General features: G+C 41.3%; 1 protein-coding gene across 1 annotated transcript in view; it reads left to right on the top strand.

Annotated features, from left to right (window-relative positions):
* The window catches only part of LOC124712255 (peptidoglycan-recognition protein SD-like), a 213,791-nt gene that overhangs the window by 149,721 nt on the left and 50,099 nt on the right, over positions 1–13,971 (top strand). Inside the window, exon 3 of the mRNA XM_047242553.1 lies at positions 3,220–3,451. Within this exon, the coding sequence (XP_047098509.1) occupies positions 3,220–3,451 (232 nt within the window). The remainder of the gene's footprint in view (positions 1–3,219; positions 3,452–13,971) is intronic.

The following is a 13,971-nucleotide window of genomic DNA, read 5'->3' as shown; positions in this document are numbered from 1 at the left end:
GAGCAGAAAATGTTGATGAAATTTTTATTTTTTATTTTTGCCAGTATCTTTGTGTGTTCATTCATTCCAAGTTAACTACCAGTCAATGCTCAGCCCTAAAAGCTGTGTGTTTGTTACAATCTGTAGGTTTCTCATCTATGCTCAATGTGTCAGAGTTGCTTTCCCTCTTTGTGCTGAAGTGCATCCTGTTTGTTTTATTTGTGGCCAATGTAAATTTATTACATACTGCTTACTTGTAAACATTCTTGAGAGTTTCATTTGCCTTCTCTATTAGGAGTTCTGGTCTTTTGTCAGTGACTAAGGTGTTGCTATCATTAGCAAAGAGAATGTTTTCTCCATGTCTTATAATGTGTGGATAGTCATTGATACATATTTGGAACAGAACTGGGTCCTGTACACTAACCTGAGGCTGACCTATTTTTTTGTTTTTCTGTCTGAATTTATAAGCAGCAGATATGTAAACTATTTCTGCCTTTTGCACCATGTTTTACATCTATGGCTGGACCCACTCATTTCCTATCCTTCTTACAGCTAATGCTTCTAGTTTATTTCATAATATTTCATGGTCAACAGTGTCAAAGTCTTGGAGAAGTCTAACACTATGCCTGTAAGACAGTCATCATTCTCTAGTGGTTCAAGTACCATTTTTGTGAACACTTTTATGGCCTATATTATACTTCTCTCACTTTGGAAATAAAATTGTGCTTCTTTAAAAAGTTTTACTTATTCATGTAACTCATTAGTTTTTCTTTAATGATTAATTCCACTATTTTTGAGAATGTTGGTAATAGTGAAACATGCCTGCAATTTTCTACACTCTGTGCATTACCTTTCTTTATCCAGGGCACAACTTGTGCATGCTTTAGTTATTCAGGAAGTTTGGATGCTGTCTATGCATGCTTTCAGACAGAGACTGGAACCTCTACTATGACTGCTGACTTCTTATAGTTGTCTCTGTTGTCTTTGTGCTGGGAATACCAAGGAAATAGTTATTTACAAAATTTGCCAATTCATGTGGTTTTTCTGTTACTCTACTCCCACCTTTGATTTCTATGTTAGTATATTTGTACATTATTTTTCCAGTTTCATATTTTATTATGTCTGATACTACTTTGCTTTTATACTGAATGTTTCTTCTCCAGCAGGCAGTACTGCCATGCAATCTTTTTGTATCTGTGATAGTGATTTAGGAACTACAGAGTAGTGCAGTGCTTTTATAAAGAAATTTTAAGTGTCTTGGGAGGACTTCCTAATACCTGCAGGTATCCATCTACTTTCCTTTGCTGCTGGTTTTGTAGTGGCTACTTTTGGAAATTCCTTATCAAAAGTTAATTTAAACAATGTGCAGAATTTAGAGAACTTAGTATTCAAATTTTTTTCAGTATATGCTTCATCCTAATCTGTTTCATCAGTGCTCTAGAAAAAGTATGTAATTTGTGCTCTGAGAAGATCTGTTTGTAGGCCCAAAGTTTTGCAGACTTTGCCAAGCCTGTCTTTAGCATTATTATCTGACAGTAATGATGAGGTAGGCCAAGATGTTTCAAAATACTGCACAATTTTCCCTGTTGATGCTGTAGGTACACTGTCAAAGACTGATGCTAAAATTTTTGACATTGTAGAAACAGTGTTTGCCAATTGTGCCATGCCAAAAGCATTCCGTGTTATTAGTAATTTCACCCTCAACACCTGTAGTGATATTCATGTCTCCTCATACTATTATATTAATTCTGAGGTCTCAGACTGTTTAAAGGACTTCATCTAATTTGTTGAAAAAGTGTTGATATTAGCACTATGTGAGTGGTACATACTCACTATTTACAGTCTGTACCAAAAATGTTACAGGTATTTAGCATCTCCTTGCTTAAAGATATGTCATAGTTCTGTTCTGCATTTTCTTGTGTGCAAAGATTGTAAATCTGTTGATATGATTTTTAGAGATTTCTAGATTATTTGTACATTAATGAGACCTGTGCTTTTCACTTATAGATAGTTATGTAGAGTAAAATGAGTGAGTTAATCAAGTTATTTAATGTATATGCAGTTCCTCTACACACTGAGTATGAATCTATTTGGTGTGGCTTTACAGCTAGTTTCATCATTTCTTCATTTTTGTTGAAGGTTAAAACTCAAGGCCCACAGACTTGTAGCATAAATGTAGCACAGCTAATATTGTGGCAGTGATGTGCTTCAAAGAATGATAACTGCCACACACATACAATATACAAAATGAGAATTCTGCAAATATTGGCACTTATTGTGGTGATCATCTTGATATACATCTACAGTGACACATAGAAATTTATGCAAAGACTATAACTTGAACTAGGATATCTTGCTTTTCATTAATTAATCACAAGGCTACCCAAGTACACCCATTGGAGTAGGCCAAAATTTCATAATAATTTGTTACTGTCTAATTTCCGTAAGCAGGGCAGTTCTCCCAGCAAGGGAATAACACTGTTGTAAGTAACAATGGGAGGGGTCTTGTCTGCAAGCTGAGGACCATGTTCCCAGGCCCTTGGATAGCAATGCTATTCATGTAATGGAAGAATGAAAATTAGCTAGAAATCATCATGTGACAATGAGAATATGGGTAATTCCAGGAGACATGCTTGCGTAGTCTAATGGTTGATGTATCTGATTAGGCAAAGCACAAAATCCAGATTTGAGTCCTGCTCCTGGCACAAATTTTTGTGTGTTTCTTCAGATGTATGTATAAATAAAAAGTCAACTCCTGCTCTGCAACACTATTGCCGATGAGCAAATTGTTAGCTTATTATCTCCAAATGCTTGGCCATCCTAGAACATTATATCTTTCCCTGTAATTTCTGATGGTGACACTACCTGTAAGATAGGGTTTATCCAATAAATATTCACAAATGTACTGATATGAAGAGAAGCATAGCTTATTTACAAGCATATCAACTCAGGCAGCTATACTATATCAATTTTCTGAAAGTATTTTACTCGCTAACCTTCTACCTGTAATGGCTTCTCTTTGAGGAAAATATTATCTGAGAATATTTTTTAATACTATTGGGATCCAACGTCAAAGATTCTTTATTCATTATGGGACTTGGAATGACATAGGAAAGGAAGGGAAACAAGCTAGCCTTTGAATGAAAATATGATACCGTAGATATAAGTATAAAAAATGGTTTGCTGTTATATGTGATTAGTGATGGCACATACTTAATTTTCCTGAACTTGCATTTTCAGCTGGTAACACGCAGTCCTGTGATGAAAGATGTATGTTACATTTAACCACACGTCAGGACTGGGGTGCTGAGCCACCCAGAAAAAACGTTTCTCAAGGGGCACGACCAGCAGTATATGTCATCATCTCACACACTGTAACTTCCCCATGTAATTCATCTGTAGCATGCAAGTCTGAACTCAAGGCCATGCAGTTAAATAACTTCAAAAGAAATTTTACTGACATCAAGTACAGGTTGGTAATAACCCTATCTTCTTTGAAGTATGTATGTCAACTTGCACAGTACCTACACATGTCTTGTTCTGCTGCATTTTTGTTTAATTTAATCAGAATGGTTGTTGTGATTGCTACATTACACAGTCATGAAAATGTATTTATGAATTATAAAATGATTGGCTATCTGTCATTATAATTAAGTTTTTCAGGCCAGCCACAAGCTGCACTCAATATATTATATTGAGTGGCTTCACTCATTGATTTAACATATCATCAGAAACTCTGGAATATACACTGAAGAATATACAAAGTGTGACAATAGGGAATCTTACATCTACATTAAAGAAATTATCGTATTTACAATGTGATAACTTACATTAAAAGTAGGTGCAGTAGTTGGCTGATTATGTTGTCAGTGTCAGAGATTAAGTTGGTTGCATAACAGAATTTGTAACTTCTGTGTAATGTGCAGCCAAAGATAATGTAGTATTTTTATTGAGCAAGATAATATCCTATATCCTATATATACGGGGCGTGGCGCTGTAACTTCCTTTTTTGAAATGTGCAGCACATAGCGGCTGTTACTCATTGTTGCATGGGTTCCAGTGCAATCAAAAGTGTGATACACAACTTTTTTTAAGTTAGCTTGCAGTGGTTAAGAGAGGAGTGCACGTTGGCCACTGCAGCCTAATTTTTGAATGGACGTTTGGTCATCAGAACACAGCGTGCATTCAGCAAACAGTTCAACATCGCACCTACAGGTCATGTTTCTGATGGGAAATCAATTGTTATGTGGGTAGACACCTTTATGGATACTGGAAATGTGCAGAGAAAGAAATTAGGACTTTCAAAAACCACCAGAATACCTGAAAACATCAACAGGGTAAGGATGCCAATTTTGAAATCCCCCAAGCAATCTGCACGCAAACATTTTTCTGAATGCAGAGTGAGATGAATTCTTCATGAAGAGTTGAAATTTCATCCATATAAACTGTCAGTGGTGCACACACTTCATCCACTTGATCTTGTTTCACTAAAAAATGCATGTGAAGCCTTAATCGATGAGCTGCCTCATGATGCCTTAGTGTTCTTCAGCGACGAGGCGCATTTTCGTTTGTCTGGCCACATGAATAAGCAAAAAATGTGGTACTGGAGTTGCATGAACCCCCAAGAACTTCATGAGCAACCCTGCACACAGAACATGTGACATTTTGGTCAGCACTAACTAAATGAATATTTCCATATCAGTCACTGAGCATCAGGCATATCTCTCTCTGTATATTGCCTTTGTACACCAAAACTTTTATTGAGAATTTTACCATCCTGAAGTCCAATTTCCCACAGGTACATTGAATTTGGTGCAATACTGGGCTCATGTCAGATACCTTCACCAGTTTATTTTCTTCACACTGACTTCTACAAAATCTGTTTCATTTTGCCACTACATGGAACAGACACTACCCAATAGAGCTTCACTCACAATGGCTGTGGATATGTTCTTAGCTATCATATAGCATCTTTATTATCTGATGAAGAGGAGTGATTCACTCTGACAATGCATCTGAAGTCTTGCATGTTGTCTTTCAGATAGTGATGATCATAGATTCAGTTCTAACTTGTTAGGGTACTTATTTTATCTCATTTTTTGCTCATATACTTATTTGAGAGCTTCAAAAAATACAGAACCATATTCTTTGATCTCCTGTAAATTGTGCTGTCTCCCTTCCCTGTTACTAGGTTGTTATGAAAGACTAAACTATGATAGTTTTGTCTTCTTCATAAAATGAATGTGTACACTCTATGACTATTAAGTCAAAGGACATAGTTTCAATCAGTCAGAATGTTAGTGCAGAATGTTAGAGCTGAAAACTGAAAAGTGAATGTTTTTAATTTTATTGCAAATTGATTATCCTGCATCAGCATGATCTCAAACTTAAGAAAACTGCTTAGTCACATAAGTCAATCAGTTAATTTACTGCCTTTGCTTAGTGTGCTTTTCTCACTGACCAACTTATAAATCTGTACTAAGGATGCATGGGCAGTTGAGCCATTGCTCCATCTGGCCAAAAAATTATCTTTCTGAAAATATATTCTAATGAGAATAACCAGTTTCTAAAAATACAATATGGTTGGATGAATAAAAAACCTTCTCACGAAGAAGTGACAGGAGAACACACATATAAAGATACAGAAATCTGCAAGGACTTGGAGCCAGTGGCTCCTCCTTCTCGCAGAAGGGTTGAAGGGGAAGGTATAGGGGTGAAGAAAAAGGACTGGTGAGGGTTAAGAAACGAGAAGAGTTCAGAAGAGTTGCTCAGAGCCCAGAATCAGAGGAGACTCACCAGGTGGCGTGAGACAGAAACACCGATTGCTGGGGTTTGCATCGGACGAGATTAGAAAACCTGAAGGCTTAAAGTTAGAAGAAAGGGCAGTACAAAATACAGAAATTACTGACAAAACATTTTGCACTATAATAAGAGTGGAAAGCTAAGTGCATTATATGTGGTAAAGGTGGAGGCATGGAAAAACAGGCAGGTCAGAAAATAAAAGATATAGAAAACTAAAAGGGAGTAAAGAAAAGAATACTGAGACCACATAAATTAATGTAAATTAAAGCCAGCTGGGTGCAAGAACCAAAGACACGTTACAACACCAGTTCCCAAATGCTCAGTTCTGAGAAACTTGTTTCTGGGGGAAGAATCCAGATGGCATGTGTGGTGAAACAGGCTCTGATGTCATGACTGCCATGTTGTAGAGCACAATTTACAACAGGATATTGTGTGTTGCCAGTATACACCCTCTGGCTATGCCCATAAATCCTAACTGATAGCTTGGTGGTAGTCATGCTAATGTAAAAAGCCAAATAATGTTTACATAACAGCTGCCCTTTATGGTATATGTTTTGCTAGTTACAGGCCTGGTATAGTTGCTGGTAGGAGGGTACATAGGGCAAATCTTACAGTGGGAACTGTCACAGGGATAGGAGCCATGGTGTAGAGTAATGGATGCAGAAGGAACACAGGATCTGACAAGATATAATGGAGACTGGGAGGGCAGCAAAAAGTTACTCTAGGGGTGGTGGACAAAATGTTGGACAGGATGGACCTCATTTCGGGGCGTGATTTTAGGAAGTCATACCATTGTCATAGTAGCTGATTAATGCACTTACGGGAACAGGATACGATTATCGGTTGAATGCAATAACTATCCCCATTAAATTCCACATAGAGATATACTTCACAGTAAGTCATATATGTGATACAGAACAGAACTAAAAACTAACATGGAGGCTTGGAAGAACAATCAAGAGTCCAAAGATGGTGTTAATCATGGTCAATATGACCTATCCTTGCCACACAGCACCCCCCCCCTTCCTCCCCCCACAGCACAGAGTACCACCAGTGAGGCTTGAGCGGAGGTCATGTGGGCGTCGGTAGTAGTCTTGCGAGTTGCCAGGTGCACGACCGGGATTAAAACCATATGGCCAGTCGTAAAGGAAGTGTCTGGTCTGCAGAGACAGGTCAAGAATATAGAATCAGTGCATAGTGGGAATGTCAGTGTTACTGATAAGTCGCGTACAGTATTTAATAATCACTTTCTGAATATAGCAGGTGAACTAAATAGAAACCTAGTCCCAACAGGGAATCATATAGCGCTCTTAGAAAAAAATGTTCCGAGACTGTTACCTGAAATGCTCCTCCATGATACTGACAAGAGGGAGATTGAGTTAATAATTAAATCACTATAGACCAAGAACTCTCATGGATATGACAGGGTATCTAGTAGAATACTGAAGTATTGTTCTATGTATGTTAGCCCAGTACTTAGCCATATCTGTAACTTTTCCTTGAGGAGTGGTCGGTTTCCTGACCAATTAAAGTACTTGGTAGTGAAGCCACTTTATAAAATGGGAGACAGGAATAATGTTGACAATTTTAGACCTATTTCTATGCCATCGGTGTTTACTGAAGTTATCGAGAAGGTTGTATATACAAGGTTACTGGAGCATTTAAATTCACATAATTTGCTGTCAAATGTACACTTTGGTTTTAGAAATGGTTTAACAACTGAAAATGCTAAATTCTCTTTTCTCTGTGAGGTTTTGGATGGATTAAATAAAAGGTTGCGAACAATAGGTGTTTTCTTTGATTTAATGAAGACTTTTGGCTGTGTTGACCACAAAATATTACTGCAGAAGTTGGACCATTATGGAGTAAGGGGAGTAGCTTACAATTGGTTCACCTCTTACTTTAAGAACAGAAGGCAGAAGGTAATTCTCCACAATATTGAGAATGGTAGTGATGTTCAGTCCCAATGGGGCACTGTTAAGTGGGGTGTTCCTCAAGGGTCGGTGCTGGTGCCACTGCTGTTTCTTATTTATATAAATGATATGCCTTCTAGTATTACAGGTGACTCAAAAAGATTTCTGTTTGCTCATGACACCAGCTAGGTAGTGAAGTATCTTGTGTGTAATATTGAAACAGTATCATATAATGTAGTTCATGAAATAAGTTCGTGGCTTGTGGAAAATAATTTGATGCTAAATCACATTAAGACTCAGTTTTTACAGTTTCTAACTTGCAATTCAACAAGAACCAATATTTTGATCAGACAGAATGGGCATATCATAAGCGAGTCGGAACAGTTCAAGTTCCTAGGCATTCGGATAGATAGTAAGCTGTTGTGGAAAGAACATGTTCAGGATCTTGTTCAGAAACTAAATGCTGCTTTATTTACCATTAGAACAGTATGTGAAATAAGTGACAGTTCAACATGAAAAGTAGCTACTTTGCATATTTTCATACGCTTATGTCATATGGCATTTTTTTTTGGGGGGGGGTAATTCTTCTGATTCAAAAAGGGTATTTTTGGCTCAAAAACGGGCTGTTTGGGCTATATGTGGTGTAAGTTCGAGAACCTCTTGTTGACCGCTATTCAATAGACTGGGAATTCTGACATTGCCCTCACAGTATATATTTTCTTTAATGTCGTTAGCTTATTCCCAAGAGTTAGCAGCTTTCACTCAGTTAATACTAGGCAGAAATCAAATCTGCATGTGGAATGCACTTCCTTGACTCTTGTTCAGAAAGGAGTGCAGTATTCTGCTGCATCCATTTTCAGTAAGCTACCACGAGAACTCAAAAATCTTAGCAGTAGCCCAAACACTTTTAAGTCTAAACTGAAGAGTTTCCTCATGGCTCACTCCTTCTATTCTGTTGAAGAGCTCCTGGAAGAACTGAAAAATTAAGCACATTCCAGTGTTACTTGTTGATTTTCTCTATTAAAACTTACGACTTGTCGCCTGAATATGTTTCTTATATTTCATTTTATCTGTTTCTTCTATCGTGTTATAATTTCATGTATTGACTCATTCCATTACCATGGAGACTTCTCCTTAACTTGTTCCCATGGAACAATAAATAAATAAATTTCTTCTAATAAATAAATTTCTAATTTCTAATAAATAATTCTAATAAATAAATAAATAAATTTCCATCTTGGTCAAGGCAGAGTGTGGAGGCGGAGTGACTGGCGGCAGGTCCACCTCGTATACGGTTAACGCAGGGGCGGACAATGCACCGGCCGGCCCGAGAGCAGGCATGTGGAACGGCCTGCGGTGTGGTGCAGGTGTGTCTGCCCCTCGTGCAGATCAAGCCGTCGGATGAGATGAATGTGTGGATTTCTGATGGATCACACTTGTGGAGGAGGGACAGGTTATGCACCACACTGACATTTAACTGCCCGTTCGATGGTGAGACCATGGTGTCTGTTAGGAGCATGAGCACACAGTCATCGGAGGTGATGATTGACTCGTCATCCATGTGGTGTGGTGGCACATTGCAGCACAGGTTGAATGTGGGAGAGCGAGTCTCCGCAGATGGTGAAGTGGTGGTGAAACCCGCACATGGGGTAGATGGCGACGTGCCTGGAAAACCTGCGAATGGCAACGACAAATCATGGGTTAGAGAAAACAGTGCTGTGGGATGAGACAAAGCATTTTCAGGCTCTGTGGCAGAAAAGTCATCAGGAGGGCCATACTGAGACGGCAGAGGGGCGTCGGAATCCACGACAGCAGGTTTGAGCCTGTGCAATGTCAAACATTGTCTCAACTCGCCGGAGTACTTAAAAGGGGCCGAGGTAGGGTGATTGCAGCGGTTGTCTAACGGAATCATCCCTGAGCATAACATGGGAGCAAGTGTTGAGTGTGGTTGGCATGTAAGTGTCCGGCAGGGAATGGCTGATAGGTGGGTGTGGCTGTGCATGTGTGAAGTGAGTGCACATGCGACTAATGAAATCTGGGGAGGGGGGAAAATCCTCAGGTGCTTGAGGAAGGATAAGTTCCCCTGGTAGGATTGGGTTCTCCCTGAAAACGAATTCACAGATGGTTCCCTGTAGGTCTGTTTTAAAGGTTGAACGGAGACCGAGTAACACCCATGGAAGTGCCTCAGACCAGAGGCAGTCATGGCACCTGAGGGTAGTTTTGAGGGTGCAGTGCCACTGTTCAACTAACCCATTGCTTTGCGGGTGGTAGGCTGTTGTATGAATTTTTTTAATGCTGCAGATGTTACATAAAATGGTGAACAGGGCAGACTCAAACTGCCGACGGGCAACCGAACCTAGCAACCCATGAGCAGACGAAACCCTTGGCCACAGTTTCAGTGGTGATGATGGGTAAAGGAACAGCTTCCACCCAGTGAGACATGCAGTTGTTTGTGGAGAGAACATATCTATGGCCCTCCGACAGTGGTAGTGGACCGATAAGGTTGATATGTACATCATGAAATCGTCCTTGCAGACTGTCGAACTTGCCTAGTGGAGGGGTAGTGTGGCAGCCGATTATGTTGCATTGACAGGGGACGCAGCTGCATACCCAGGTCTGACAGTCCCGTTTAATATTTTTCCAAACAAAACATTCGGATACAAGCTGTGTAGTGGTGTGGACGCCAGGGTGAGCGGAGGTTATGCAAGGCGTCGAAGGCTTGCCGGCGCAGTGTGGGCAGGAGTATTGGCCACAGGATGCTGGGAGAAAAATCGCACTGCACCTCGTCCAAAACGCTGGGGAACTTGGCTTTGGTAAACACAAAAGATGTTTGAGGATCCATGAGGAGAGCTTGAGATTCCTCGTTGGAGGCCTGGAGAGCTGCCAGGTTGAATAAGTCGATGACGCGTGAGAGAGTATTGACCCACAAGAAAAAATCAGAGGGGATGTTTTCTGTGCCCTTGATGTAGCGAACGTCTGTTGTGAATTGAGAGACTAAAGCAATGTGGCAGAAACACCGGGGGGGGGGGGGGGGGGGGGGGGCTCCTCGGGAGGGTTGCAGAAAGCATCTGCTAGTGGTTTGTGATTGGTGAGGATGAAGAAAGAGTGGCCCTCAACATCGAGGGGAAAGTGTTTGATGGTTTCATAGACTGCCAGAAGTTCCCTATCAAAAGCGGAATATTGCTTCTGAGGTGCAGACAGTTTTTTAGAGAAGAAATGAATGGGATAAACTGTGTTGCCCTTGCGTTTCTTTAATGCTGCCCTCATTGCGATGTTGCTGGCATCCATAGTGATGAACAACTCAGCTGACAGGTCAGGATGGGCGAGTGTCATGGCGTGAGCTAAGGAAGGTTTTAGAGCCTTGAAGGCCTCCAGCATAGGTTCAGTCCAGCGAACTGGTTTAAGGCCTGAAGTCTGTTTGTCTGACAGCGAATCTGTCAGTGGGGCCTGCTCGGCAGCGGCAGAAGCCAGATGCCGATGGTAGTAATTTATTGTACCCAAGAAACGTCAGAGTTCTTTGTAAGTAGCCGGAGACGGCAGTGACGTGATGGCCTGCACGCGGGATACTGTATTCCATCTGTGGAGACAGTGTAACCCAAAAATGTGACAGAGGACTGGTGCAATTGGAATTTGTCCTTGTTGACCTCAATGCCGTTGGAGTTCAAGGTCTGGAGGACCTTGTATAAATTATTTTCGTGTTCCTCAGCTGAGTTGCTGAAAATGAGTATGTCATCCAGATATGCATAGCAAAACTCGAACTGTCATAAGATTGAGTCGATGAAACATTGCCATGTTTGTGCCACGTTTTTCAGGCCAAATGGCATGAAGTTGTATTGGAACAAACTGAGCGGCATGATAATAGCTGTCTATGGAATGTTTTCTGGTGCTACAGGAATCTGGTGATAGTCACATTTACAGTCAATCACACTGAAGACTGTGGTGCCTGATAACCCATGAGTGAAATCATTTATGTTCAGTAATTGTCCATGACGGTACGAGCATTTAAGAGTCTGTAATCACCAAACATTCAAAAAGAACCGTCATGTTTTGGGACGAGGTGAATTGGTGAAGACCAGTTGCTGTCCGACGGTTGTAGAATACCTGCCTCCAAATGTTCGTCAATTTGCTGCCGGGCTGTGAGCAAGTTAATGGAGTTGAGGCATTTAACCCTGTGCCTAGGAGGGCCGGCAGTGGTAATTATCTTGTGTGTCATTCTGTCAGTGACGGAAGAAACTGAGAACTGAACATGAGACTGAGTAAATGTCCTGACGTGAAGTTTTTGGATGAGTGGGGCGCAATGAGGCGTAGTCATTAGCGTGGGTGGGAAAAGGCAGTACAAAAGTGACATGCCTATTATGTGAGCGCGGTGTGTGCATGTTTGAAGAAGTCGGCTGCGCGCACAGGACGGAGTGGGTCGGGACATGCAGCAACTGTCTGTTGTCAGCCTTGCCTTGAGTAACCGGCATGGGCGAGAGAGCCATTGGTGTCGCACGGGGAACAGCGATGGCCGCCGAGTCACGTGGTTGGCGTGCAAGAGAGGGGAAATGTTTATCAACACATGGGGCAGTTGCCTGAATGGTGGGCGTGCTCATATCGCGCACACAACTGTCATTAGGAGCACTGTTTCAAACACATGGCACTGAAGGTGGCGAGTGCATCGGGGGTGCGGTGTCTACAGGATGCGAATCGTCACAAACAATTAATGTTTTTGGACTAACCTGCTGAGTGTCTGAGCTGGTGTCTGCTGGAAAAACAAGATTAGGTGGTAGCAATGTGGACTGCAGTTTCAGCAGCGAGGTATGAGACGTGACGAGCTCGTTGTAAGTGTGTGCTATTCGTTGTTTCAGCTTGTCATTTTCCTGGCGGAGTTGTGCTGCCAAGTCGTATTCTGACAGTAGGTTAGTGATGCAGGTCACAATGTTGCCCATGAGAGTGAGAGAAACAGAACGTGGAACATAAGTGCGGGAGCATAGTATCTGAGTGTTAGTGGGATGATGTATCACCAAGCCCTGAACCACGTTCGGAGAGAGTTTGTAATGGTACAAAAAATACATACCAAAAATTGGTTCATCAATGTCAGCAGTGTAGAAAGTCCACTGAAAACACAGAGAAGGAGATAGGTGCACTGTAAGTTTGACAGAGCCTGAGGTTTGTAACGTTGATGCATTGACAGCTCGCAGAAGTGACCTTGTCGGTGAAAAGACAGGGGGAGCCATCGATGTAGGTATGATAGACATATCAGCACCAGTGTCAACTAGGAAAACGAGCCGTGACAAAATGTCAGTCATGTAAAAACGACTGCTCGGCCGGGCAGACGAGTGAACAGAGTGCAATGTATGGGGACACGTATGAGGTTCCCTGCAGGACTCGGCATCTTTTAGGTCCTGCAGTCAGTTTTGGTGCTGGCAAGGTAACCAGCGCTTCTTAGCATTATCGCTGTGAACCTTGTGGTACCAGCAGTACCGGTGAGCCGAATGTGGTGGTGGTGGTGACTGCGTCAGCGGAAATCGCGGAAGACGTAGAAACTTCGGGGCACCAGTATGGGAACGGGATATGATTATCGGTTGAATGCAATAACTATTTCCATTAAATTCCTCTTAGAGATATATTTCAAAGTAATTCATATGTGTGTACACAGCTTGCCATACAGAACAGAACTAAAAACTAACATGGAGGCTCGGCAGAACAATCAAAGTCCAAAGATGGTGTTAATCATGGTCGATACGACCTATCTATGGCACACACTCAAGACCAGGATAATACTGACACATGTGAGTTACAAGAGGTGAATGCCCAAGTTGTTTTTTTGGGGGGATCAACAGTACCTGGATTTGATGTGATGGCCCAGGAACTCTCCTTTTAAACTAGTTTTGTGGGGTAATTATGAGGGAGGATCAAAAAGTAACACACACTAATGTTTCTTCCCCGACATTTCAGCTGTAATGTTGAAATTTCATAACAATACAATTTGAAGTTTGCACTACAGAGGGTATTTTGTTTTCATGTGCAAATCTAGTGAGAGAAGCCTGACTATAAAACAAACATGGTGCACATGTTACTGTCGTCAACATGTGGAGAGCAGTGAAGTGTAGTTCAATGTTTCTCCGCAAAAAGGCATAACCCAAGTGAAATTCACAAGTACATGTGTGATGTGTATGGGGTGACTGTATTTACCATAGCATTGTCTCCAGGTGGTGTGCATTCTTCCAAGAGGGGTGGGTGTACCTTAGTAGTTCACTTCTCTCCAGGCAGCTGGTAACAGCCGCAATATCTGAAG

This window comes from Schistocerca piceifrons, chromosome 1, assembly GCF_021461385.2.
Source record: "Schistocerca piceifrons isolate TAMUIC-IGC-003096 chromosome 1, iqSchPice1.1, whole genome shotgun sequence".
NCBI lineage: Eukaryota > Metazoa > Arthropoda > Insecta > Orthoptera > Acrididae > Schistocerca > Schistocerca piceifrons.
The sequence above is the reverse complement of the archived record's forward strand: the minus strand, read 5'-3'. Positions and strand labels throughout refer to the sequence as shown.